This window comes from Gavia stellata, chromosome 8 (assembly GCF_030936135.1).
Source record: "Gavia stellata isolate bGavSte3 chromosome 8, bGavSte3.hap2, whole genome shotgun sequence".
NCBI lineage: Eukaryota > Metazoa > Chordata > Aves > Gaviiformes > Gaviidae > Gavia > Gavia stellata.
The window spans coordinates 845,792-870,112 of NC_082601.1; the positions used below are offsets into that span (position 1 = coordinate 845,792).

At 50.0% G+C, this 24,321-nt stretch overlaps 1 protein-coding gene across 5 annotated transcripts; it reads left to right on the plus strand.

Annotated features, from left to right (window-relative positions):
- Positions 1-1,228: 1,228 nt before the first annotated feature.
- Positions 1,229-23,796, plus strand: ACVR1C (activin A receptor type 1C). 5 transcript variants are annotated; one of them, XM_059820731.1, is made up of 12 exons: positions 1,229-1,238; positions 2,630-2,667; positions 3,935-3,944; positions 5,800-6,034; positions 6,750-6,760; positions 18,154-18,378; positions 20,995-21,225; positions 21,457-21,624; positions 22,155-22,311; positions 22,822-22,946; positions 23,212-23,342; positions 23,671-23,796. In XM_059820731.1, exons 4-12 carry the CDS (start codon positions 5,877-5,879, stop codon positions 23,794-23,796), a joined length of 1,332 nt encoding a protein of 443 aa, XP_059676714.1. In that variant the 5' UTR covers positions 1,229-1,238; positions 2,630-2,667; positions 3,935-3,944; positions 5,800-5,876. The 5 variants fall into 5 exon arrangements, with proteins under 5 accessions (XP_059676714.1, XP_059676719.1, XP_059676720.1 ...); XM_059820732.1 differs by lacking the exons at positions 1,229-1,238; positions 2,630-2,667; positions 3,935-3,944; positions 6,750-6,760 and adding an exon at positions 17,731-17,737 and having other exon boundaries at positions 5,808-6,026; positions 18,133-18,378; XM_059820735.1 differs by lacking the exons at positions 1,229-1,238; positions 2,630-2,667; positions 3,935-3,944; positions 6,750-6,760 and having other exon boundaries at positions 5,808-6,030; positions 18,133-18,378.
- Positions 23,797-24,321: the final 525 nt, after the last annotated feature.

Here is a 24,321-nt window from a genome sequence, read left to right on the forward strand (position 1 = left end):
TTTGAGTTTTCTATCCTTTCTTCTAAATGAGAAATTAGCCAGTACCACAGGCAGATATCTGGGGAACCTTGGGCTTCTGTTTTTGTAGAACTATATTTAAAGTGGTCTCTGTAAGTCTTCTGGGAAGAGAGAGTCTCATCTTGCCCACAACTCAAAACTCTGATCTTGTCTTGGAATACATTTTGCTGCACTGTTTTCCTGTTTTTGGTTTTTTTTTCTGCGTAAGGGCTTGAAATTTGTCAGCATTTAACCTTGGGTGAGCGACGGTTTGAAATACGAGGCTGGAGGAGGGCAGGTTTCACCTCTCGATAGGACCCCCGTGAATCTTGTTAGCAACAAGGATGTGTGAAGTCTTCAGTCTTGCCGAGCAGTCTGTTACTCCCAGCTCTCACGGTGTTGTCCATTTGATGTCCGCCACGCATCACCTGACAGCCCGAATTTGTTCCAGCCCCGAGTGTCTCGGTTTAGGAAGACTTGGCTGGAGCAGCTGATCTCGGATGCAGGCTAGCGCAGGGCTGTTTGGAAGTAATGGAGAGCGGAGAAACCTCTCCCCGGCGCTGTCATCACGGTGCTTCCCCTGTCTCGGCACTGAGCGCGGCCGCCGAGCAGGGAGAGGACGAAGCCTTGGCTGAGCGATGGGGAAGAGTCTGACGGAGCCGGGACTGAGAGGGTGTGGGGGCTAATGCTGCAGCTGGCAGCCCCATAGGAAAGAAAGCGGGACCAAGGGCAGGGGAGGAAAGCAGGAACTGGGAGAGGGCGAAGGGGGAGATGTGTGGACTGGGAGGATGCGTCGGTGAGGCGTTGGGAGCTGGTGAGGTATAAACAGCGAGTGTGACCCACCTTGGGAGGAGCGGAGGCGGTCAGAGGATGCAGCGGAGGGGAGCTGTGGCTGCTCCTGGGGCGAGCTCCTGGGATCAGGTGGCGGTGGGAGTCTGGAGCTGCCTAACGATGGAGGAGCAGGAACTGGGATGGGGTGAGAGTCAGGACCAGAATAGGACAGCGGGACGGAGCTGGGTTGAGAAGCACAGACTGAAGGCTTTGTACCTGCTAGGGCAGTGGTTCTCAGCCTCTTTAAAAGGAATGATTAAAAAAGGCAACGGTTCAAGTGTGGTAGGACAAACGTACATTGAAATTTTTTTTAGGATGTAATGTTTTTGGGTGTGGACAAGTTTTTCTTCATGTGCTCTTCTGCCTCTTCCAAACTGAACATAGTGTTCCCGTCAGAAGTTTGTGTGCCTGTCCCACGTGACTTCTGTGAGCTCGCTATTTCCGAAGGAGGAGAGGGAATCCTTGTTGAGGCATCTTGGTCTCCAGGACTTTCTAGTCTCCAGTGGCCATGACAATTCTCTGGGAGTATGGAGTTCAACATGCTCCTGTCCCTCCTCCTCCCAGCTTGTCATCAGGTGGCTGAATGCTTTCGCTTTCAGAAGCAATAGTAACGTGGTTGGGTTGTATTGAGAATTGTGACCGAAACTTTATTTTTGGTCTTCTTTGTGTAATGGTTTCTCGCAGAAACAACTCTGTGGGGAACAGGGCTGATTTCCATAGGTCTGTGAACTTGCAGTTGTGGGCAGTAGGCTGGACAAGTCGGTTTTGAGCAAAACTCTTGGAACTAAAAGGAAAAATGGGGTTCCAGTCTTTCTATCAGTGATGTAGAAAGAAGAAAGGACACCCAGCAGAGTAAAGCACTCTCTGAATACAACAGTAGAAAATACCCATCTTCAAGCGGTGGCACCCCTTGCTTTCCCTGCCAAGCGAGCCGACCGTCAGCCCTGTCTGCCAGCACGGCGTCCAGCCAGCTCTGCTTAGAAATAGGCTAGAAGTGGTGCAAGGCCCCTTTCGTTCCGGAAATAAGGGGCTGTCTTAGCTTGGTGACAGTGACGTTACAGAGCCCCTTAGCCCTCCTCTTCTCCCCCTGTGTTCACGGTGCTCAGAGCAATACCCTTGGAGCCGTTCAGGGCTTGCAGTGACAGTTTTGATCAGCTCCTCTCTCAGGCAATCTGCAAAATACCAGAATATGGATAAAACTGTCAGTTATCTACTGTGGATGACGTCGTAAAGACCGTTTCCCATTTTATTTTTAGGCCGCGAGAAGGGGGAGAAAAACAGCGTAATGACGTGTCTGAAACACTGAAGTTTGCGACAGTCTTATATTCATTTCCTGAAGTAATGCTTTTATTTTGCAGTATTGGTGATGATGTGTCTGTTTTTCTTCTGCTAGATCTCTTATTTATTTGGATCTGATGAGTCTTGCTCCTGGCATCTCCTCTAGGAGTACGGTAATGTCTTTAAGGAAGAGGTTCACCTGTTCTGTTGCTGGGTGATTGATCGTGCTCGCTCCCTGTACTGAGGGAAAGCCAAAGCAGACAGACAGCGATATGGTTCCTAGCGTACCCTGCATCCAGGATAAACATGAACATATGGTGCCAAGGAAGTTTGTTGCAGGCCTGAGCTGAAGATAAACACTACAAGCTGTTATTTCAGAAGGGTAGCACAGGATGAAGATTGTAAAGAAAACAAATAGTGTCACAGAAACAGAAATCAGATTCCCACTGACGTCTGTCAGGACTTCTCCGCTCCTCCGGAGACTCTGAGATGAGAGTCCCTGCCGCTCCTGCCACGTGGTGAGCGCTGCTGCAGCCGTTGGTCATCGCATCTTCCTCCTCAGCCGTGGCCATGGGACACAATAAATTACACCGAGAGCCGGGGCACTCTCGTGTAAACAAACCTTTTGCTGGTTGTCAGCTTGGGGTGATGGCAGAGGCTGGTTTAGGTCTGGGATTGATCAGGGAAAGGCATTGGAGAGAAACGCGGCGGCTGTTGGAGTACACTGGCTTGTTGGGGGCTAGCTTGTGGTCAGAAGAAAGCTCTTCTGTTCCTGGTGGCCATCCTAGTCATCTCATGATTTTACTTTGTAGATGTCTGTTATCTTTAAGTAAAAGAAACAGCTCCCCCCATTCCCAAAGAAGCAGAATGGATTTATGGATAAAATGACTTTTTTTTATATGCCGTAGCTCCCATAAGTAGAGCAGTGTTCAATCTTGCAGAGTTGTAACTGACCCAGGAAGGTGTACAGAATGCCTTTTGGGGACCCTGTGGTGGGGTAGGAACTGTTTAAGTCAAAGGTTGAAGAGGTCAAGTCTCTGTACCCTAAAATGAGGGATTTTTACAGAAGCAAAATAATCATACAAAGTACAGTGAAGGAAGGGTTTCCTGTAGAAAATGCTTTCGACCCAAGATTAAGATGTCTTGGTTATCGTATTGCTGCTAACACGGGCTCCTAAACTTGGCATGAAGCAAGCAAAAATTGTTTATTATGAAGTGGGTGAAGAAAGCAAGGAAGGCAAAAAAACTTATTGTCAGCATCTGGTGTTTCACTGAGATGATGTGGCTTTGGTTTCCTCCTCTTCTTCCAAGAGTCAATAAAGCCTGTAAAATGTAGTGGTTATTAAACGTGTTTCTGTTTGATTGGATAAAACATAAAGATATGGTTAAAAACATGCGAAGTTTAGAACGCATTGGACTTTTGCACCAAAAGAAGTTGGGCAGCTGTTTGTGTGCATCCGGGGAACTACAGGCCTGTCAGCCTGACCTCGGTGCCGGGGAAGGTTATGGAGAGGCTCATCTTGAGGGCGCTCACGGGACACGTGCAGGTTACCCAAGGGATCAGGCCCAGCCAGCACGGGTTCATGAAAGGCAGGTCCTGCTTGACCAACCTGATCTCCTTCTATGACCAGGTGACCTGCCTAGTGGATGAGGGGAAGGCTGTTGATGTTGTCTACCTGGACTTCAGCAAAGCCTTTGACACTGTTCCCCACAGTATTCTCCTAGAGAAGCTGGCGGCCCGTGGTTTAGACAGGTACACTCTTCGCTGGGTAAAAAACTGGCTGGATGGCCGAGCCCAGAGGGTTGTGGTGAATGGGGTGAAATCCAGCTGGCGGCCGGTCACAAGCGGAGTCCCCCAGGGCTCGGTTTTGGGACCGGTCTTGTTTAATGTCTTCATTGATGATCTGGATGAGGGGATAGAGTGCTCCCTCAGCAAGTTTGCAGACGACACCAAGTTGGGAGGGAGTGTTGATCTGCTTGAAGGTAGGAAGGCTCTGCAGAGGGATCTGGACAGGCTGGATCAATGGGCTGAGGCCAACCGGATGAAGTTCAATAAGGCCAAGTGCCGGGTTCTACACTTCGGCCACAACAACCCCAGGCAACGCTACAGGCTTGGGGATGAGTGGCTGGAAAGTTCCCCCGCAGAAAAGGACCTGGGGGTGTTGATCGACAGCCGGCTGAATATGAGCCAGCAGTGTGCCCAGGTGGCCAAGAAGGCCAACGGCATCCTGGCCTGTATCAGAAATGGTGTGGCAGCAGGAGCAGGGAGGGGATCGTGCCCCTGTACTTGGAGCTGGTGAGGCCGCACCTCGAATACTGTGTTCAGTTTTGGGCCCCTCACTCCAAGAAGGACATTGAGGTGCTGGAGCGTGTCCAGAGAAGGGCGACGGAGCTGGTGAGGGGTCTGGAGCACAAGTCTGATGAGGAGCGGCTGAGGGAGCTGGGGGTGTTCAGTCTGGAGAAGAGGAGGCTGAGGGGAGACCTTATCGCTCTCTACAACTGCCTGAAAGGGGGTTGTGGGGAGGTGGGTGTTGGTCTCTTTCCCAAGTGACTAGTGACAGGACTAGAGGAAATGGCCTCAAGTTGCGACAGGGGAGGTTCAGGCTAGACATTAGGAAAAAGTTCTTCACTGAGAGAGTGGTGAAACACTGGAATAGGCTGCCCAGGGAGGTGGTAGAGTCACCCTCCCTGGAGGTATTCAAGGAGCGTGTGGATGTGGCATTGTGGGATGTAGCTTGATGGACATGGTGCTGTGTGGTGTTGGGTGGGTTGTGGCTTGTTATTGTTGTTGTGTGGCGTGGGTTTTGTGGTGGTTTTTTTTTTTTTTTTTTTTTTTTTTTTTTTTTTTTCCCCCAGGTTGGACTCGATGATCTTACAGGTCTTTTCCAACCGTACTGATTCTGTGATTCTGTGATTCTGTGAAAAAGGTGCATCATCTCCGAAGACAGGTGGAGGAAAAGTCCGTAGTTACTGCCCGCGTCCGTCTGTAGGGCGTAGGGTGTGCGTGCCGGGACGTTGCATCTCGGCAATTCCTCAGACTCATTGCTCTAACCCAGTTGGCTCTGGCAAGGCGTGCGTATTGCTAGCGTGGGGCGGGTGGCTGGCACCGGTGAGGGATGGCCGTGTTTTGGGAAGTCACGCAGCTACCTAAACAGCGGCTGTTGATATTATTTAAAATTCAGTACATAATGAACGTAGCTGTGAGCTGTGTCTAAATATACATCTCGAGATGGAGCACATGCCCGTGTGTTTGTCCTGCGTGGTGTTTGAGGCGTTGTCTGGAGTCTGTGGGAGCTGAGAACATAAACCTGAAGGCTTGAACTTCTGTCTCCCCCCCTTGGCAAAAGGCAGCTTTCACAGAAACGTCTTCTTGGGGTGGTCAGTCTTCACCACGCAAGACAGATGCTATACGCTTTCCTGTGACCAAAGACTGCCTGGTTTAAAAACTTGTCATCTGGGGGTGTTGGGGGCCTGTGCTGTCAGGGGCTCCCGGGACCGGCTTCCTCCTGCAGCCCAGGAGCCCCTTCACCGGCACAGGCGACGGCCCCGGCACGGGACCTGCGCTGGAGCTCCCGCGGGGTGCTCGTGGTGAACCGGCCAACCTTGGCCGGCTGGCAGGGCAAGCTGGCATGGTTGCCGTGGGGGTCAGTCTTCCCGGGGTCTTCTCACGAAAGCTGGAAACCTCTTTTTCAGGTCTGAAGTGTGTGTGCCAGCTGTGCGAGCACACCAACTTCACCTGCCAGACGGAGGGTGCCTGCTGGGCCTCCGTCATGCTGACCAACGGGCGGGAGGAGGTGATCAAGTCCTGCGTCTCCCTCCCGGAGCTGAACGCGCAGGTCTTCTGCCACAGTTCCAAGAACATCACAAAGACCGAGTGCTGCTACACCGACTTCTGCAACAACATCACCCTCCGCCTGCCCGTCGGTAAGTGCCGTCCAAGTGCAAAATGCTGCTCAAACGCTTGTGTGGCAGCTTGAGAGTGCAGAAATTCTGTGCAGAGGACACGACCGTGAGGCCAGCTAACGGGGATTTTAAAGGCGGTCTGTCAAACAGTAGCTGGTTTTTTCCCAACTTGTTTCAGACAGGAAAATCTGAACTGCAACCTTGTTTGGGGAAAAGTGAATTTCTTGCCTCTCCTAAAGATGTTCCAAATGCTGTCTTGGATATCCCACGAGGCATTAACCGTGAAGGTCAAAGGAAGTGTCTGAAGGAAACAGACTGGTAACCTCACAGGTTTTATAGGCTGGAATATCTTAAGGGAGTTTGTGACTTGAATTTCGCGTTAGTCTAGAAGTTAGGAAGTGATGTCTGATGTACTGGGGACTTCCCACGGGACACAGATCAGCAACGTATAGCAGCTGTGAATTAGCAGTTGTGAGGAGCTGAGAGCTGTTAACTGGTGCATCACGAGGAGCTAATGAAGACCTTGCAATGGCTGAAGGTTTACAGTCTCAAACATCTCTGCACACAATTTAGAAGACCTGCTTTAGATGGCTCGGGTAAGAATTTGGACTAGAGAGGTTTGGAAAGAAGGCAGTTAGTCGTAGGTGCTGACTGTGAATTGTGTCTAGGAAATGCAACCCCATGTTTTCGGACAGACGAGCGTCTGGGTCGGCGGTGGGGTTTGACCTGTGATGGGGCAGTCCCCCGGCGCGTGAGGAGCCGCTCTCCTCGTTGTCCCTGGCCGGTCTGCGTCACCGAGTGCCATACCTTTGCGATCCGGATTGACGAGCAATTACTGCGGCTTATGTTGGCGCGCCCGTGCATTAGAAGCAGGGGCTTGCAGGGGCTGTGTTGTGGTCAGGAAGGCAGATGTGTCCTCTCTGTTGATACGGGTGACACAGCGCATAGGGTCTTCTGCTGGGGGGCGAGAGGGGTAAAGGACACCAAGTCATTGCTGGGGGACGTCTTTGGCTGATGCCGTTTCAGCAATCTTGTTTGTCTGTCTTGAACTTTGGGGTTCTGCAGTTCATTTTAGCAGCTTGTAAGGCAGCTTTTCTTCGGTGTTAGATCGGTATCATTGATTCTTGCCCAGCAGGGACAAGAAAGTGTAAGATTCCTGGTCCCAATTAGAGGGAGGAAAAAGATTTGCACTTCCAGGAGCTCTGTGTATTACACAGCTGGTGCAGTACTTCAGTCTGCCAGACTCAAAACAGTGTAATGAAGTAGATTCAGTGCTTTTTAAAAAGAAATATTTATACTATTTTCAGGTTTAATTATTTGACTCTTCTTTCGAACGTTTGTGTTTAATCCAGGCTTTGTTTAATTATTTATTTGTTAATTTGTGTTTAATTACAGCTTTTGAAAAAGCTGTAAAATACGCTACTACATCAGATGATACCTTTCTATATGCTTAAACCAGTGAGAGACGCTGCAGGTAAGAAAGATGCAAATTAATACATAACTTGCATTTAAGCTGCTATCCTACAGCACTGAACAGAATTTAAAAGGCTGTTACTGGAAGCACTTGCTATATCATATGAGATGCAGGAGGGCAGACCATGGGGGAGTTGCTGCGGTAGCCTTGGGGACCGTCATCGCCTGGTGCGGGCGGGCAGGTGCCGGACGCTGCCAGAGGAAGGGCTGTTCCCACCAGCCTCTCCGGAGGAGCCAGCCGGGGTAGAAGCTTGACAGCTGGGAGGTCTGTACCCCGGTGCCTAATCTCACCTGTTGCGTGGGGCCGGAATGAGGATTATTTAAGTATTTTTCTTTCAGTTGACAACAGAAGGGAGATACTAATAGTGGTCATGCTCTAGAAAGGTAGAAATAAAATACCATGATTTTTTTTTCCCCCCAAGTTGGGATGCTGGAATCTTGGGAGAAAACTGCTATTTATAGAGGAGCGGTGGAGGCACGTCTGTCGTCCTAGCGCTTGAATGGGTTGTTGCAAAACCTCCGGTTTCATATTTCAGTACCAGAGAAAATTACTTACTTAATTTTTAGCCTGAGCCCTTTGCTCTAAACATTTGGGGGAATTCATGTCGGTCGAAAATTTAACAGCGCCAATGTTATTTGTTTGCTGGTCATTTCTGACGGCCCTTCTCCGTGTAATTCATATTGTAGGAAAGCTTCATTTGGGCCTCAGTAAAAATAGACTTTCTAAGGGGTATTGCTGAGTGCGTAGGTGCGGGAGCCGGGCTGCACGAGCCGGGGCTGTCCCGGGCTGCCTCGGCAGCACCCGCGCCCTTTGCTGCAGGAGGTCTCGAGCTGGAGGCGTACCTGCCGCGCCGGCGGCCGTGGGCTCTGCCATGGGGAAACCAGTTTGAATGCCGTTGCCTAGGCTGCCTTTGTCGGGGCATTCCTGTGCTTAGGAAATGGCTGTTTCCAAAGAGTTTTTAGGCAACTCCTTGCTCAGCTTGCATTTTTTCCTTCTTTCACTTCTGGTCTCATATGGCACTCAGAAGCCCAAATCTAGATCTTGGGTTCGTCTCTGACTGAGGGCAAGAAATCTAAAGTGGAGGCACCGTAGCAAGTAACCAAACTGTCCATTGGTCTGACAAAACATGGAGGCAGTTCTAGGTTTAGTAATTAGTCCGTTATCTTACTGACAGTGCGAAAGGTTTTTTTTCCACCACTGAGTACGAGCTGGGCCAGGATTCACGTGGCCGGGACTTGCTGTGCTTGGACTGTGCTGGTGCAAGGCCCCAGGTGGGATTGCTTGGCCCAGAGGTCCGTGTGTAATGTCACCTCTTCCTCCGGCATGTCACTGTGTACCAGTGTACGGCTTGTTTTGTGTCGGTTGGTTGTCCCTTGCCAGCCGTGGTGGGTAACTCAGTAAGCCACTGGGTCTGTTTATTAGTGCCTAACTTAGCACGCGGGCTCACTGGTCTTTAAAATATACCTGCTTTGTCAAGGGACTTATTTAAGCCAACCCACCTCCCACCACCCTCTCTTAAAAGAGTAATAATACATGCAGTTTGACACTTGGTACAGACATCTTGATATGGAAGTTCTTTCCACCTTCTGTCCATCCTACCTTATGTCTGTCCGTCCTACCTTATGTCTGTCCGTCCTTCCTTCCGTCCTTCCTTCCTTCCGTCCTTCCTACCTTCCGTCCTTCCTACCTTCCGTCCTTCCTACCTCCATTACGCAGGTTCTAGTTTAAAAGTAGAGCATGTGGATATGAAAGGCTTCCCTTCAGGCAGGCGCGAGTCTCACGGAGGAGGAGCAGCCTTAAGAAGGAGCAGTGTGGTGCGCATCCCTGCAGATGAGGCGGGAGCCTGGGGGGGCTTGTCCCTGCCCGAGACCGCGGCTGCCGCCAGCCGGGTCACCAGCCTGTCCTGCAGCTCTTCTTCATGCCCACCTGCTTCGCCTCCACTCTGTTGGAAGTGTACCAAGAGTGACTGGAAGACAGCTGAATGACTTGCAGCATGAGGATCTCTGAGGGCAGAAAGCGATTTGTTTTGATTGCCTGTGCGTGAATTTCCATAGTAAAACTGCAGATGGCATTGCGTGCCTCCGTCAGCAGCGGAGCTCCTCACTCCTGGGGGAGAGGAGGTGGTTCTTGTTTTGAGTTTTTTTTTTTACAGTGTCTGAAAATACGCGTCTTGAAGGACAGATTCAACCTGGATATCTGCTTTTTATATGCTGCTTGTTGTTGGCAGGGATTCCATTACAGTACTTTGCATTCACAGGGGCTAAGTTTCAGAGCGCAGGACTAGTTTGCAGTAGTTGGGGTTTTTCTGTGTTACCCTGAATTCATTTCCAGTTTTCTACTGTTTTAACTGGGATACTTTCTGCCCCAGCGGGTGACTCGAGGTGACCTTCCCCTGTCAGCGGGATGTCCTAACAGGCTGCAGAAAACGACCTGCATGCCCTTCCGCCATGGACCTTTCTGTGAATCTCTCTCTGTAGGAGAAATTGCCTCTGGGCACCTCAGCGTGTGACAGGCTATTTTGAGGAGTTGCTAATAAGATCTAGAAGACTTCTTCCAGTTGTAGACCTGTGTCTCACAGGATTTTCAGGCCATATTTCAGATCTGGAGGACAGTGCTTGGGGTCTCTGCCCCCAGCCCACTTGTGAGCGGGGTTTACCCCTCTCGCAAGCCTGTTCGTGGGTGACAGACCTTTACCTCCAGCCCTGGAGCAGACTGCTGGAGCTTCTTATAACCCCTCGCTTACATTTGGCTATGGTGGAGGGTGGTGTTTGGCCCCAGGAAGAGCAAGTGCAGGCTCGGGAACTTGTTTCCCATCCCTTCTCCGAAGCAGGGAAGTTGGTGTTGGCCTCAGTTACCTCCGCAGGTGGAGGCAGTGACTCCGCAGCTGTTGAGCAGCAGCCTGAAGGCTCAGCAGCTTTACACTTCTGACCAGATAGAGTTACGAGGGCTTTCTTGAGCTCTGGTGTCTTTGTTTGCATGTCTATAGATGCGTGGGGAAAAGTTCATGCTGCCACTCGTTCTAACCTCTTGATCTCGAAACACCCAGCGACGCTGGATATTGAGTCTCCGTCTTTACCCATGCTGAAAATTGGGGCTGGATGGGTGCAGGTGGGTTTGCAAATTTGTCGGAGGATTCTGGGCTTTCTGACCAGGCTGCTTTCAGAGGCCGGCTAAAGAAAACATCAGCCTCTCTGAGAAAAAACGCGGGGATGTGTTCAGTGTGTACAGCCGCACATCTGTGAGTTGGTGGGAAACTTCGGCACAGCAAAGAATTCTCTGGTGTTAGGGTTTTTCCTTCAGGAGCACCCCTGTCATTCCAGCGAAAGGCAGCACATGGCATGAACGGTCTCCCCTCTGCTCCGTTTTGGGTGATCTGGCACAGCAGCATCTCTAGAACTTGAGCTAAAAAGCGTACGATTTCTGTTCTGTATTTGCATAATGGAAACCGAGTCAGAGGAGAAAGGAGGCTTTATGGAAGAAGAATAAGGTGATAGTGGGATTAACAAACTGTATAATCAGTAATTTCCAGCTCTCTTCTTTATTCCTATTGCCCAAACTGTACAAAGGCACAAATGGCCCTCATATCACCTACAGTGGCACACGCTGGGATGAAAGAAAGGGAAATAAAATATAAGTCCTAAGACAAAAATCCCTTCAGTATATTCGTATTGCCAAGAGAGATGAATGGTACCAATTAGACTAATTGTTGGGCAAGATTCTCATATTTTGTTGGGGTTTTTTTAATATCATCTGTAGGTTTTGCATGAACAAATAATTACCGTTCATTTACCTGTTTGAAAGTGCCTAAAGACATTAAAGCTCCTTTAGGAGAATGGTATACATAGATATGTTAGTGTTAAAGAAGTCAGACACTACTGTACCACAAGTTTTAACAGGTACGTATTAATCCAGAAAATGAGAAAAATCAGCCTTCAACCAATAACTTTCTGAATAAACCCCCTTGTTTCCATACAAATTGTAAGGGAAATCCCTTTTTAATTGTTTACGGACCTTGAGAGCTTCCCCAGGTCCCGAAGGGTGGAGAGACGCGCGGGCTGTGCCGCAGGGCACGGTTCTGGGCAAGGCTCTGCCTTTCCCTCTCCTTTGCTTTTGGTGTTCCTCGACTGTTACTGAACAGCGTGAAAAGGTCTGACTTTGTCTTCCCAGCGCAGATTCGGTCCAAGAATAGAGTTAGAAGGAAGGTCCGGACAATGAGTGAAGAGGCAGACGGCGATTCTTCGCACTACCTCTCCTAAAATGTTAGTGACGGATAAAAACAGGGAGGATGGGGAATGGGGCAAAAAACAAAGAGGAGGGGAAATATTTTGGGGTTTTTTTCCTCTCTTCTGTGTTTCCTCTTAACTGATGGTTTCTGAAAGCCGCTGCTAGAGTTCAGCGGCCAACATTTAACAGTTCGTGTTACTGCTCTGCTGCAAAACAGTAACAGAAGCTTCATTTAGCTGACTGTTGCCTGTTTTGGTTTTTAATGAAAAAGATGAGCTTGCCTGCTGTGGCACGGACAGCTTCGGGTGGAGGTCAGGACTCAAAAAAAAAAAAAAAAAAGTGGGGAGGAAGAGCTGCTGGTGACCAAGTTCCATCGGGAACTAGTGCCTTCCAGCCTTCTAGGGGTGGGCTGAGCCTGGTCAGGGGGCTCTGGAGAAGACGGATCGTAGGCCAGCGTGGGAAGTGCTTCAGTCGGGTAACAGCTGCCCTGAACGCATCAGCCTCTAAAGTACGGACCTTCTCTTTCTGGCTGTTGGGACGCTAGCTGTCTGTGACCCAAAACACGGGCTGTCAGCTTGGGTTGTAGCGGTGCAGAGCTGTTCAGAGACCGAAACAGCTGCATGAGATGCACCAAACGTGTTCGCTCTTCGTGTTGGCACAGCTCAGTGCTGCACCACTGGTGCAGTTCCTGGGATAATCCCCCCGTTGGACCAACCTCCTGAGGTTCTCCTCAACAAAATCCCTGTGGGCAGAGCTCCAGCCTGTCGTAGCTGCTCTGTGGATGTCTCCCTCTGCAAATATTTCACATCCTTTTGTTTATCTTGGCCATCCCAGATCTGTGTTCCCTGGAGGGATAGGTAAGAATACTGCCACGCGAGGAGAAGGCAGGGCTGGAGACAGGGGAGGGTGGAAATAGCAATTCCGATAATGCGTCCGTTTATCTCGTAGCTGCGTCCCTGGTAGGTTTGCTTGAACTTCTTGATCCTTGAGCAGACTTTTTCCAGCTGATTTGTGAACATCCTGAAAGGGGTGATGGGGTCTGTAGTCGTGGTGGAAGCTGGAGAAACTTAATTTTGGACTCTAGACCAAATTGTGTACTTTTGAAATGGTTTAAAAGTATTCTGTATGTCTGACTAGAGCCCCCCTTTAGATGCAATATATTTTCTTACTATATTGGGAAGAATACATAATTTTTTCCCCCAAGTAGCTTAGGAACTTAAACATGCATAGTTTAGGGCTTTTAGAAGTCTTAAGGTGCCTGTTATATGTCAAAAGCAAGGCAAATGTTGTGTGTGAGAATATCTTTTCCACTGGAGGGAAAAAAGTCCTTCCTTGTTTTTTTTTTTTTGTTGCCTAAAAGTGCACTTTTGTTTACACAACTTGGAATATAACTATACCATATTGTGAAATTGCTGAATATTGCCAGATGTGCTATTTCTGTTTCATACAAGGCAACATGTCTTCAGCTTCTATTCTTGATTAGTAAGTCATTGAATAGTACATTCCAAATCAGATTGCAACATGTTATGATTAACGGTGTTGGTTTGATGGTTTTAGGTAGTCATGAGGGATTTTTCTTATTTTCCAGAGAGTTTAACATTGCACAACTGCTGTAAACATTACCACACTTACTTGGTGATGTCGCCTTTAATGACTGTTTGTACCTTGCGTGTCGTGTATTTTGCACTTGTGCTGTTTGTCACTCCTCCTGCCTGTGGTTTGTGCTGTGGGAAGCCCCAGGGATCCCCGAGGGGCTGCAGGACGCTGTGCTGCAAGGGGTCAGGACTGAAGATGGTCTACGACCAACTGTAAAGCAGAAATCACAGCGCTGGTACTTCTCAAGCCTCCCGCCTGGGCTCCGTGAAGAACTGGAAAGGCTTTGAGTAGCTGCCACCAGCCTTGATCCACACTTTGACTTTGGTACAGCCGGTAGACTAAAGGATGACAAAGGAGGTGTCCGGTTGACTTCTTCCAAGAAACTTCTCTAGACAGTCAGGATCTCTTCGTTTCCCAGGAACTCGGCGGAGACCTCGTGCAAACTGGCCCGGACACCTCAGCTTCCAGCGTCACTGCTGAGTTGCCTTCCGCACTTGAGCTCTCTCAACTTCGCAGCATCTCGGAGGAGACCTGTAAGCATCACTGAACCTGATTTTATTCTGAACAGCTGTCACTGCATAAGTCATAAAGCTGGTGTCTGTTTGTCTTCCTGATGCTGGGTGTGAGAGAGCCTCTGAATTTTGCTTCTACTTTGCTCTGACGTCTCCTTCTGCAGCCCCAGAATGGCCTTGAGCGTCCTTGTCGCTGTGCTCCCTCCTCCTGCGTCAGCCAAGCTTTCTCCTGCTCCTTGCCCCAGAGTGTCAAAAGGAGCCTGCTGTGCTCACTGTGCCCCTGCTAGACCTGCCGCTTGCTCCTGCTGCCCCGCTGCTTGCCTGCCTCCCAAAATGCCGTATGGGAGGGAAGTACCGCTAAAAATTAAGTTCTGATGCAGTTCTCTCACAAAGCCTGCACTGCAGTTCTTTAACGATACAAACTGTGCTCCTATTCGTTTTCAGTAAAAATGTGTCAGACCACTTTTCTCTTAAAATTCAAGACATTTTTTTCTGATAAAAATGGTTTTGTTGCCTTTTTTTAAAGATGTTCTGAGCATTTTTTTTATGAGCCCCTTAAAATTCTGCTGTAAAACCTGTTTCGGCGGTTTACAATGTACAAACAGTGCACTGCAAGTCACAAATTGCCATGTCCCAGAAGCCTGAACCGCATCGTTGTCTCCCTTGATTCTGCTGGCAAATCTGTGAACTGAACCTAGATTTGCAGAATGTACAACAAGGTAGTGTAGACATAGCCAGAACGGTAATATGGCTTTAATATTAAAACCCCTTCAAAAATGGGTACTTTCTTTTCGGTTCATCGTGAGGCAGGAGCGTGTCCTGCAATGAAAAGAGCGCGTGGGGAAGTGCACGTTCTCCACTTGCCTTGCTCCGTGCCGCAATGCTTTGTGCTTGTTGTCATCACCCAGTTGCTCCATTAGCTGCCGGTCTGAAATGACGGCCTGTGCCGTCTCTCCGATTGCAGGGTGAGATGTTACGGCAGCGATGGGATGTGCAGCTGGTTCAGGAACAGCTGAGAAAAGCTAAGCAAAGTAATTTATTGTGCCCGTAGCAAACTTGGCTTTTCTCCTGTTCAAAGTATCTCTAGGGCCGCTTCCCAGTTTCAGGAGATCCTGGAGAGTTTTATGTCTATTCACGGGTATGTATATAATTTTAAGATAAAAAGAAAGCCGGCAGTAAGTGTTACTCCTTTTTGCCTGTACAGGTTTGTCACCTGTAACATCCGGACTGCAAGGAAACAGGCTTGAAAGTCAAGAAAGAGAGGACAAACCTGGAGATTTTGAAGAAGTTGCTTCTGGGAAGAGTGGTGCTCTGGAACGGAGGGAGCTGCGAAAAAAGAGGGAAGAGAAGGAAGGAGCTGGAAGGACCGGGAGGGGGATTCAGGACAGCAGCGAACGTGCGGTGCGAGAAGGGACCCGGCAGCGGACCGCGCGATAACGAAGTGGAGCGGCTCTCCAGCAGACGACGATGTGGGTGTACGTGAGGCTCAGGCAGGAGCGGGAGAGGCGGGTGAAGGCTGTCCCGCCAGGACCACTGCTTGCTCTCCGCCCGCCTCTTGGTGTCTGACACGCGCAGCGGCCGCAGGCTCTGTACCTGCTTAAGACCACTCGCTGCTGGGAGCAGGTGCTTCCCAGTAGGACGGCTTGGCACTGCTGCTTGCAGCCGGGAGAATCACCGCTCCGGTTCAGGGCACAGAGTTGGCGTGTCAGTCTGCGAAGACGACCTTCTGCATCTCTCTTCCCGCTGGCTCGGCTGTTGCTCTTGAAAGCTTCCTGAATATTTTCCTTTTGATGCTGTTTGCACTGGCCTAAAACCAATAAAGTTTTGTATTTTGTCCATTCCATGTTACGTTGTTTGGTGGGAAGAACTGACATTTTATAGTAAGTATCCCGTGCGTGTTTGTCTTTACCATCCCCTGCCCATACGTAATGAATCCGCTAAGCTCTGCGAGTGAGGACGTTGATTCAGGTGATGCACTGGGAGTGCTGTGTTTCGAACAGCCAGGGGACAACTCCTCGCCCCGACGCACCGTGCCAGCTACGTGCCCTGCTGCGTCGTGTGGCAGTCCTCCTCTGCAGCCTTCGGCATGCACAAAGCCGGCACCTCGCAGCTGTACGCAGCGGCTCAGCCGCGCGGTCCTGCGCGGCAGGAGCGGCTCTGCAAGGCGCAGCGCCGAAGTTCGCCGGAGAGCGGATGCGTACCTACTGCTCTTCATACCTGCTTCAGGGGAAGTCGCTGCCGAGTGGAAACATAATTAAAAACAGCGTAGGAAATCGCAGTGTATCGGTTAACAAGCAGCAGTTGCAAGGAGGAATCCTGCTTGCAGATCCTCTTACCAATCTACCAGATAACCCCTTGAGCGCCCTGTTGAAGTCTGTTAAAGGAAAAGCCCATGGGCAAGCCACAACAACTTCGCTTTCAGGATGGTTTGAATTGTGCGCTGTGAATAGACATGGGGCCTCCTGTTGTTAACATTTCATCTTCTCACTTAGTTCAAGTGTGTAGTGCTAGAACGTAAGGAAGAGAAGAAGAAGGAAGAAGTTAACTTTGCACAGCTAACTTTGCTCCTGGCTCTCTTGAACGATGGAGCGCGTGGCTTGACAAGGTCGTGTGACGAAGAAGTACTTCTATTGTAGTATTACCCGGAGGAAAGTAACAGTCGATGCTGAGGGCCATCAGGCTGCTTCTTCAGGGACTCCGAGTCACTGAAGTGACTCTCAAAATTCAGATTGCAGTGTACACATTGCTTGGCGTTTGCCTAAAGGGAGAGAGGGGCTTTTTGTTTTCTAGAACGGCTAAGGGGTGACTTTGCATGGTGTGGAGTTCATGATTCTTAAATCTTCTGTAGCCTTTCGATCCACTGTTTGGTACTTGTGATTCTGAGTTTTGAGGGGCCTTTTTGGGTCATGTTTCTGTTATGTGGGGTTTTTTTTTGGGGGGGGGGAGTGTTGATTTATGTTTTTGGTGGGGTTTGGGGTTTTTTTAAGCTTATTAAGAGTTTTGGAGGCATTAAGGGATTTGTGTTTGTGTATGCGTGTGCAGGTAAATACCTTAGTAATGTATTCCTGTAGCTTCTTGATATGTTTTTTACCCCTATAGTTTTAAAATGGAAAATGATCTAGGACAGTCCCGTTTCTTGACTCGCATGAAGTAAAGCTTCATGAACGCAAGTTCTGAGAGTGTTCTGTCTTAGAAATCCTTTTAATGCCTCATTTACTATGCATTAAGTGTTAGGAGAAGCTGGTGAGGGGTCTGGAGCACAAGTCTGATGAGGAGCGGCTGAGGGAGCTGGGGGTGTTCAGTCTGGAGAAGAGGAGGTGAGGGGAGACCTCATCGCTCTCTACAACTGCCTGAAAGGGGGTTGTGGGGAGGTGGGTGTTGGTCTCTTCTCCCAAGTGACAAGTGACAGGACAAGAGGAAACGGCCTCAAGTTGCGCCAGGGGAGGTTCAGGCTGGATATCAGGAAAAGTTTCTTTCCTGAGAGAGTGGTGAAGCACTGGAAGAGGCTGCCCAGGGAGGTGGTGGAGTCCCCATCCCTGGAGGCGTTCAAGGAAGATGTGGACGTGGCACTGTGGGACATGGTTTAGTGGGCATGGTGGGGTTGGGGTGGTGGTTGGACTTGATGATCTTACAGGTCTTTTACAACCGTAGTGATTGTGTGAGATAGTTTTCTCCAAGGATTTGTTTTCAGCAGGGACAGTATGCTGAGAAATTTGTACACAATCATGGGAGGGGCACTGCGCCCATCAGTTGTAAAGCCGATAAGGTGTCTCTCGCTGAATGCAGATAATATGTGCACGGAGCTGTTGCCTGTGCTACAGTGTGTGAATGTGAGTTGCTGGCTTTCGGGGGTGGTGGTCACGCTGGTGCAGCCCTGTGCGCCAGGCTGCGTCTCGGCTGGGATCCTGCGGTGAGCTCGCTGGTCCCGTCTCTCGGTCTTCTGCAGCGGGGCGGTGGGGGATCAGCTAACTGCAGAGGAATGGCATTTCACCAACGCGGACAGATTAAAACCGCGTACTCTGTAGGGTCCGTCTGAAGACCTCCACTGGGGTTTCCTTGAGGAGCTGGTGGTGGGGCGATCCGGCTGAGAGGGTGGTGTTCAGTGGCGATCGCAGTGCTAACGTCAGCCCAGGCTACCTGCAAAAAAGGCGGTGGGGGGAAGCCTCCGTAACCTGCAGAAATGTGGTCTGTCTCGCTGCTGCCAGTCCTGGTCAGGACGATGTCGAAAGTCATTAAATCTTAATATCACATTGCTCCGCAGCCCTTCGCTGACCATCTTTTTCCCTCTACCCTGCTCTCCCTTGTGTCTTCCCAAAGCATCGGAGTCTTCCAGCAGAGCCAGTGCGGGACCCGTGGTGCTGGCGGTGACGGTGGCGGTGCCGGTCTGCATCCTCTCCCTCGCGGCGGTGCTGGTGGCGTGCGTCTGCCAGGGCCGGCGCTGCGCCCGCAGCAGGGCGAAGCAGCCCAACGTGGAGGAGCCCCTCTCCGAGTGCAACCTGGTGAACTCCGGGAAGACGCTGAAGGATCTCATCTATGACATGACCACCTCCGGCTCTGGCTCTGGTACGTGGGGGGCGGCCAGCTGCCCTGCCCGCCGCCCTGGCCGGGCGCAGGCTGTGGGTGGGGGTGTCACCCGGAGGCTCCTATGCCGGTGACAAGTTTTATGTCATGGGAGGTTTTGTGCTGACACAGTGACCGGTGCGCTTGGCCACACCGTACAGCGGCACTAGGGCTTTATTTGCTCTTTTTCTGTCACATTGCAGAAGTTTGATTCTTTGTTTGAATGGAAGACTTAAAAAAGTTAATTCAGAACTCGGTTTCAAGCGTGAAACAAAACATTGCTGGCTGATGTGGCATAGCTGATAATAAAAGGTACTAAATTTAACTGAATGAGTCAGGATGCCACTCCTGAGATTTTTATTGCAGTGCCAAAATAATGTTACTCCAAATTCTTGTTTTGAGCAGAACGCCAACCTTTTTAATATTTTTCCCATTTCTAATATCCTGTCTGCTGTGATGCCTCCATCGCGACTGAGAACTTGTTAAATCAAAGAAATGCAAAAACAAGGTGGGAATTCAAAAATTCCAGCGCATCAGGCTGGTGGCATGTCTGCTGTGTATGGCCCCACTTTCTGTAACTAGAATTTTTATTTACCTGAAGAATATGTGAATCAAGCTTAATTTTATTTATAAGTGAAAATTTATAAATGGTGCTTAATTTACTTTATTTTCCATGAACGACATACCTTTCAGGATTAATTTATTGTACTTCCCCAATGTTTTTTCACAGATACAATGAGTAAACGTTGCCTTTATTTACCCTGACGTTTTAGCTGTTCATAGACGCCCCTGAGCTAATAACAGGGCTTTGTTTGCGCTGACCCCCGCGGAGGCAGACAGAGCCTCACGTGCAGCGGCGCGGTGTGTTCTGATTTCAGCCCAAGAGCGGGTCCGCTCCTCACTGCCTCCAGGCGACGCGGGGGTTGGCTGCAGGCGGCCAGGACAAGCCCCTGCAAAGGCAGCAGCAGCTACAAGGTGCGAGGGCTCTGTCAAGGAAACCGGAGGGACAATTTGAATAAATTTGAATAAGCTGACCTTCAAACCATCATTTTTCTTGCCGATTATTTTGCTCTGTTAAAAGCAAGGTTGTCTTGATTTAAAAAAAAAAATAAAAAATCTTTGGTTTGAGTCCCAGACAAACGCAGTATCAAACCAAAGGAGGCAGGGGTTTATGGCTAGCAAAACAAAATGAAACTGCTATGAGAATTTATTTTTCTTGTGGAAAATTTCAGCCGGAACAGATCAACTAATGGACTGCGAAACAAAAACTAGAGTCCATATCAAACCAACTTAAGTAGTTCAGGGCCGCTTTTTTATTTTTATTGGGTTTTTTAGGTTTTTCTAAATTTATTTGGGAGTAGGGAGGTAGAGTTTGGGGAAAGAAAGGTACCTGCATCATACAGGTCTCCTGGCTTTGCTGAAAAATACCCCCGTGTAGCGGTTTACTGAGAACAGTGGGAGGGGAAGAGGGAGCTGATTTTGGGCAGGGCTGGTGGACGTGGCGTGGCAGAGCTGGGGGCTGGAGCCCCCAAGGCTGCCGAGGACATGGCAGGCGGTGCCCGGCGTGGGACCCCCCCCGGCATGGGGACTGGCGGGGCCGAGGTCCAGCCCCGGCATTTGCCAGTGCACGATTATTGCAGTCGGATGTGGCTTTTTACCCATCGCCACGGCCCGTCTTTTTCCCTTCTCGCACAGGAGAGCAAAGCTGGGCCGATTGTGCGGGCCAGCCACGGCCTACACGCCGGCTTTTCACACCTCATCTGTTTCCGTCCCCCACCCCCTCATCGGAAGGGTGTGTAATTCCCATTGTGACCCAGACTGGGTTACGGCTCTTGAAGGAATCCGTGGAGCTTGTCCCCAGTGCAGGGGACTTCCCCGGTGTCCCTTGGCAGGCTGGCCGTCACTGGCACGCACCAGAGCCTGATGCTCTGGTCTCCAGTCTGCGCGGAGCTGGTGGGAGGGAGAGCTCGCGCCCAACCCGCTTCAGGACTGAGATTGTCCGCCGTGTCTCGTGACAGACACGATGTACACTCATCCGGCAAGTAACGTTAAAAAATATGATCGTGGGAGATTTTCACAGAATCACTACGGTTGGAAAAGACCTGTCAGATCATCAAGTCCAACCACCACCCCAACCCCACCATGCCCACTAAACCATGTCCCGCAGTGCCACGTCCACACATTCCTTGAACACCTCCAGGGATGGGGACTCCACCACCTCCCTGGGCAGCCTCTGCCAGTGCTTCACCGCTCTCTCAGGAAAGACATTTTTCCTAATATCCAGCCTGAACCTCCCCTGGCACAACTTGAGGCCGTTTCCTCTTGTCCTGTCACTTGTCACTTGGGAGAAGAGACCAACACCCCCCTCCCCACAACCCCCTTTCAGGCAGTTGTAGAGAGCGATGAGGTCTCCCCTCAGCCTCCTCTTCTCCAGACTGAACAACCCCAGCTCCCTCAGCTGCTCCTCATAAGGCTTTTGGTTGGGAGAGGATTTTCCCTTGGTGCTCTTAAAGAGTGCAGTCATGAGTACCACTCCCTGGAAAATCTCTAACTTTGTGATGTAAAAATACTGGGTAAAAATACTATTTCACAAACATCCATCTCTTCTCTTTAAACTAGGTTTACCTCTGCTCGTACAAAGAACAATCGCAAGGACAATCGTCCTGCAGGAAATTGTAGGAAAAGGCCGATTTGGCGAAGTCTGGCGTGGAAAATGGTGCGGGGAAGACGTAGCTGTGAAAATCTTCTCCTCCAGAGACGAACGGTCCTGGTTTCGGGAGGCAGAAATTTATCAGACGGTGATGCTGAGACATGAAAACATCCTGGGCTTTATTGCTGCCGATAACAAGGGTACGCTGCGAGTCACGCGTGAAACCCCGGGTGTTTGTCTCAAAAGTGCTTTCGCTGCCCCCGCTCCCATCTGAAATACCGCTTTGAACCTCGCGGCTGTCCTGAGCTCCTTCCCGGTGGGGCGGCCGGCAAACTTGCTCCTTTGCGTGCCTGAACCGGCCAGAAAACGGGGCAGGCTTTTCCTGGCTAATTTTTTTCATAAATCTGAATAACCTTGCTTCCTCCGGGTAGATAACGGGACGTGGACTCAGCTCTGGCTTGTCTCCGAGTACCACGAGCAGGGGTCCCTGTTTGACTACCTGAACAGAGGCACGGTGACGGTGGAGGGCATGGTCAAGCTGGCACTGTCGGTGGCCAGCGGCCTGGCGCACCTCCACATGGAGATCGTCGGCACGCAAGGCAAGTGCTTCCCTTCCGCTTGACCTTCCAGTATTTTAAGGAACTTCAGTGTTTGCAAAAATGTTTAAGGGTGGCATGGTAGAGCAAAGCATTTTACAAACTTGTGCTGCGAGAAACAGTATTAGCATAAGCGGTACCATATAAACATAGAATAGGAACAAAATCTCCCCGCTTTCACTCTCTGTGCCTCCTTCCACGTCTTTAAGTGGATGTCTGTGGGAGCAGCTGTGCTAAAGGGAAGTGCTAATGAAGGATTTTCTGAATTAATTCGGAGGGTGAACTTACAGTTCCTCGTTTTGTTGTTTATTCCCGAAATGCAGATATTGGAACAAAAATGCCCTCAAGGTTTTTTTTTAAGTTGATGGCATTTAGCAGAGCTTTAGTTGGTACAAAATAGGCTTCAGTGGTTTTTTTTTTTTACAGGGTACAGTAACAAAGTTGAATAAAAGTGTTTTTGCTTCCTTGCTGGTTACATTAAAATTCGTACTCTTGTTACCAAAATTGACGGCGCTTTCTCCTCCCGTGAACAGGCAAGCCAGCGATTGCGCACCGAGATCTGAAATCGAAAAACATCCTAGTGAAGAGGAACGAAAGCTGCGCCATCGCGGACCTGGGCCTGGCGGTGAAGCACGACTCGGTGCTGAACACCATCGACATTCCCCAGAACCCCAGGGTGGGGACCAGGAGGTGGGTGAGTGCGGGCTGCTGACCGCCGGCCCGCTCGCCCCGCGGGGACGGCTTCTCTCAGCCTCTCGGCCCTTTCCTCCATCCGTGACTCTCCCTCTCTGCTTTTGGCATCTGTCGAGTGTTGGCAACAGGCCCGGACCCTCCATCCCAGCTGGGCAGGTGTGGAAGGCGGACGCCAGCCCTGGCCTGGGACGAAGCTCGCCGCCCCGTGCGGAGCGTGGCTCTGCGGCGCGGACGTGGCGTGTCGGTCACCCCGTGTGCTTCTGGGCATAGTCAGGGCATCGCTCCGAGCGCCGTGAGGAGTCACGGCAGTGTGTGCGGGTGTAGGCAGCCGCAGCGTTAAATTCATCACCCAAGCCAACTTTCTTGCTTTCACTCGGAATCGCTGTCCGAAGCAGTTTCCCGTTTTCCCAGTCGGACCGGCTGCTGCCTGGCCCTGGCACGCAGCAGCACAGCTGCGGTCTTTTGCACAGACTCCCTCTAGCCAACTGACCCGCGTGTCCTTTAAAGGTATATGGCTCCTGAGATACTGGATGATGCGATGAACATGAACATCTTCGAGTCCTTCAAGCGCGCAGACATATACTCTCTGGGGCTGGTATACTGGGAGGTAGCCCGAAGGTGCTCCATTGGAGGTGAGGTTTCTGCCCTTTTCATTTCGCAATCCAGACCGCCTTTATCTTAAATAAACTAAAAGCAATTAAAGGATCCGTGTCCCTGCCCCTGCACTCAGTTATCTTGGCAGTGTGTGGCGGTAGAAGCCTGTTGTGGAGCGGTCGTTCAAGGTGGCCCCAGATGTTCCTCTGTTCTCTCTCATTGCCTGTAAACCCAAACGATTAGAGTTGATTCTGGAGCAGCTACATTGGATTTTGTGTTACCTACGCACGAAATCTTTCCTAGGAATCACTGAGGAATACCAGTTGCCTTACTATGACGTTGTGCCTTCTGATCCTTCGATAGAAGATATGAGAAGGGTAGTTTGTGAGCAGAAGCTCAGGCCAAATATTCCAAACCAGTGGCAAAGCTGTGAGGTAAAAGCAGTTTTCTAGTTTGTTACAAAGCATATTTAAACTAAGACAGAGTTTTTCAGTGGGACAAAGGGAGCTCGATGTCCGGCCTCTCCTGAATTTAAATGTGTTTCAGATGTCTAGCTCTTCTTTGGCTCCCAGATCAATACGGAGAAAACTGTCTTTGCACCAAATGCTGAACTCTCTGGAATATAGGTCTTAATTTATGACGTTGCTGTTGTATTACCGTTTGAGAGCGCTATATTTTATCTTCCAGTATTGCACTTAAAAAATTAAAAGCAGGGGGTGGCGGTTTTGTTCTTGACCCGTCCTCTTAATTTCTGATTTGCAGGCGCTGCGAGTAATGGGCAGGATAATGCGCGAATGCTGGTACGCCAACGGCGCCGCGCGGCTGACCGCGCTGCGCGTTAAGAAGACGATTTCGCAGCTCTGTGTGCAGGAGGACTCCAAAGCCTGACGGAGCTCCCTGGAGGAAGAGAGGGCAATGAATTCTTCTGTTCATCTTTTAACATGTGATATTATTTTTATTTTTGGTCTACCTCACATAACGTGGTTCAGTATTTAAGTGCCCAAACCAGAGCACTGACCTCTAGCTTCGTATTTGGCCACTGGAAGGGGCAGCTTCTGACTCGTGGTTCGTGTTTTATCCAGCAAGTCAACGACTTGCTTTGGTTTTCTAAAGTAAGTTAGGCAGCAGGCTAATCGCAGAAAGGAGCTTAAAACACCACGACAGTCTAACAATGCCTTCCGCTATTGCGCTTTCTATCCTAGTCAAACCCCAGACGTATTGGAAATAGCTGGTATTGGCTAAAGCCTGTTTGCAGGAGAAACCACATGTTTTACCCTCAAAGCAAGTAAGAGACCAAATTCATTCCAGCTTTTTGCATATTTTTACGCAGGAATCTGAAGAGGGGCTGTCAGTAAAATGTATTTTTAAATACTATATTTACCTAAGCGAATAAAAAAAGATGAGAATTCCACT

What these genes read in the sequence shown, in the direction of transcription:
- ACVR1C (XM_059820732.1), top strand. Translation starts at nt 5,877, where the DNA reads ATGCTGACCAACGGGCGGGAGGAGGTGATCAAGTCCTGCGTCTCCCTC. An exon ending in TATTGCTGCCGATAACAAGG is followed by an intron (nt 21,226 to 21,456) that starts GTACGCTGCGAG and finishes TCCTCCGGGTAG; the next exon opens with ATAACGGGACGTGGACTCAG. An exon ending in CCCAGGGTGGGGACCAGGAG is followed by an intron (nt 22,312 to 22,821) that starts GTGGGTGAGTGC and finishes TGTCCTTTAAAG; the next exon opens with GTATATGGCTCCTGAGATAC.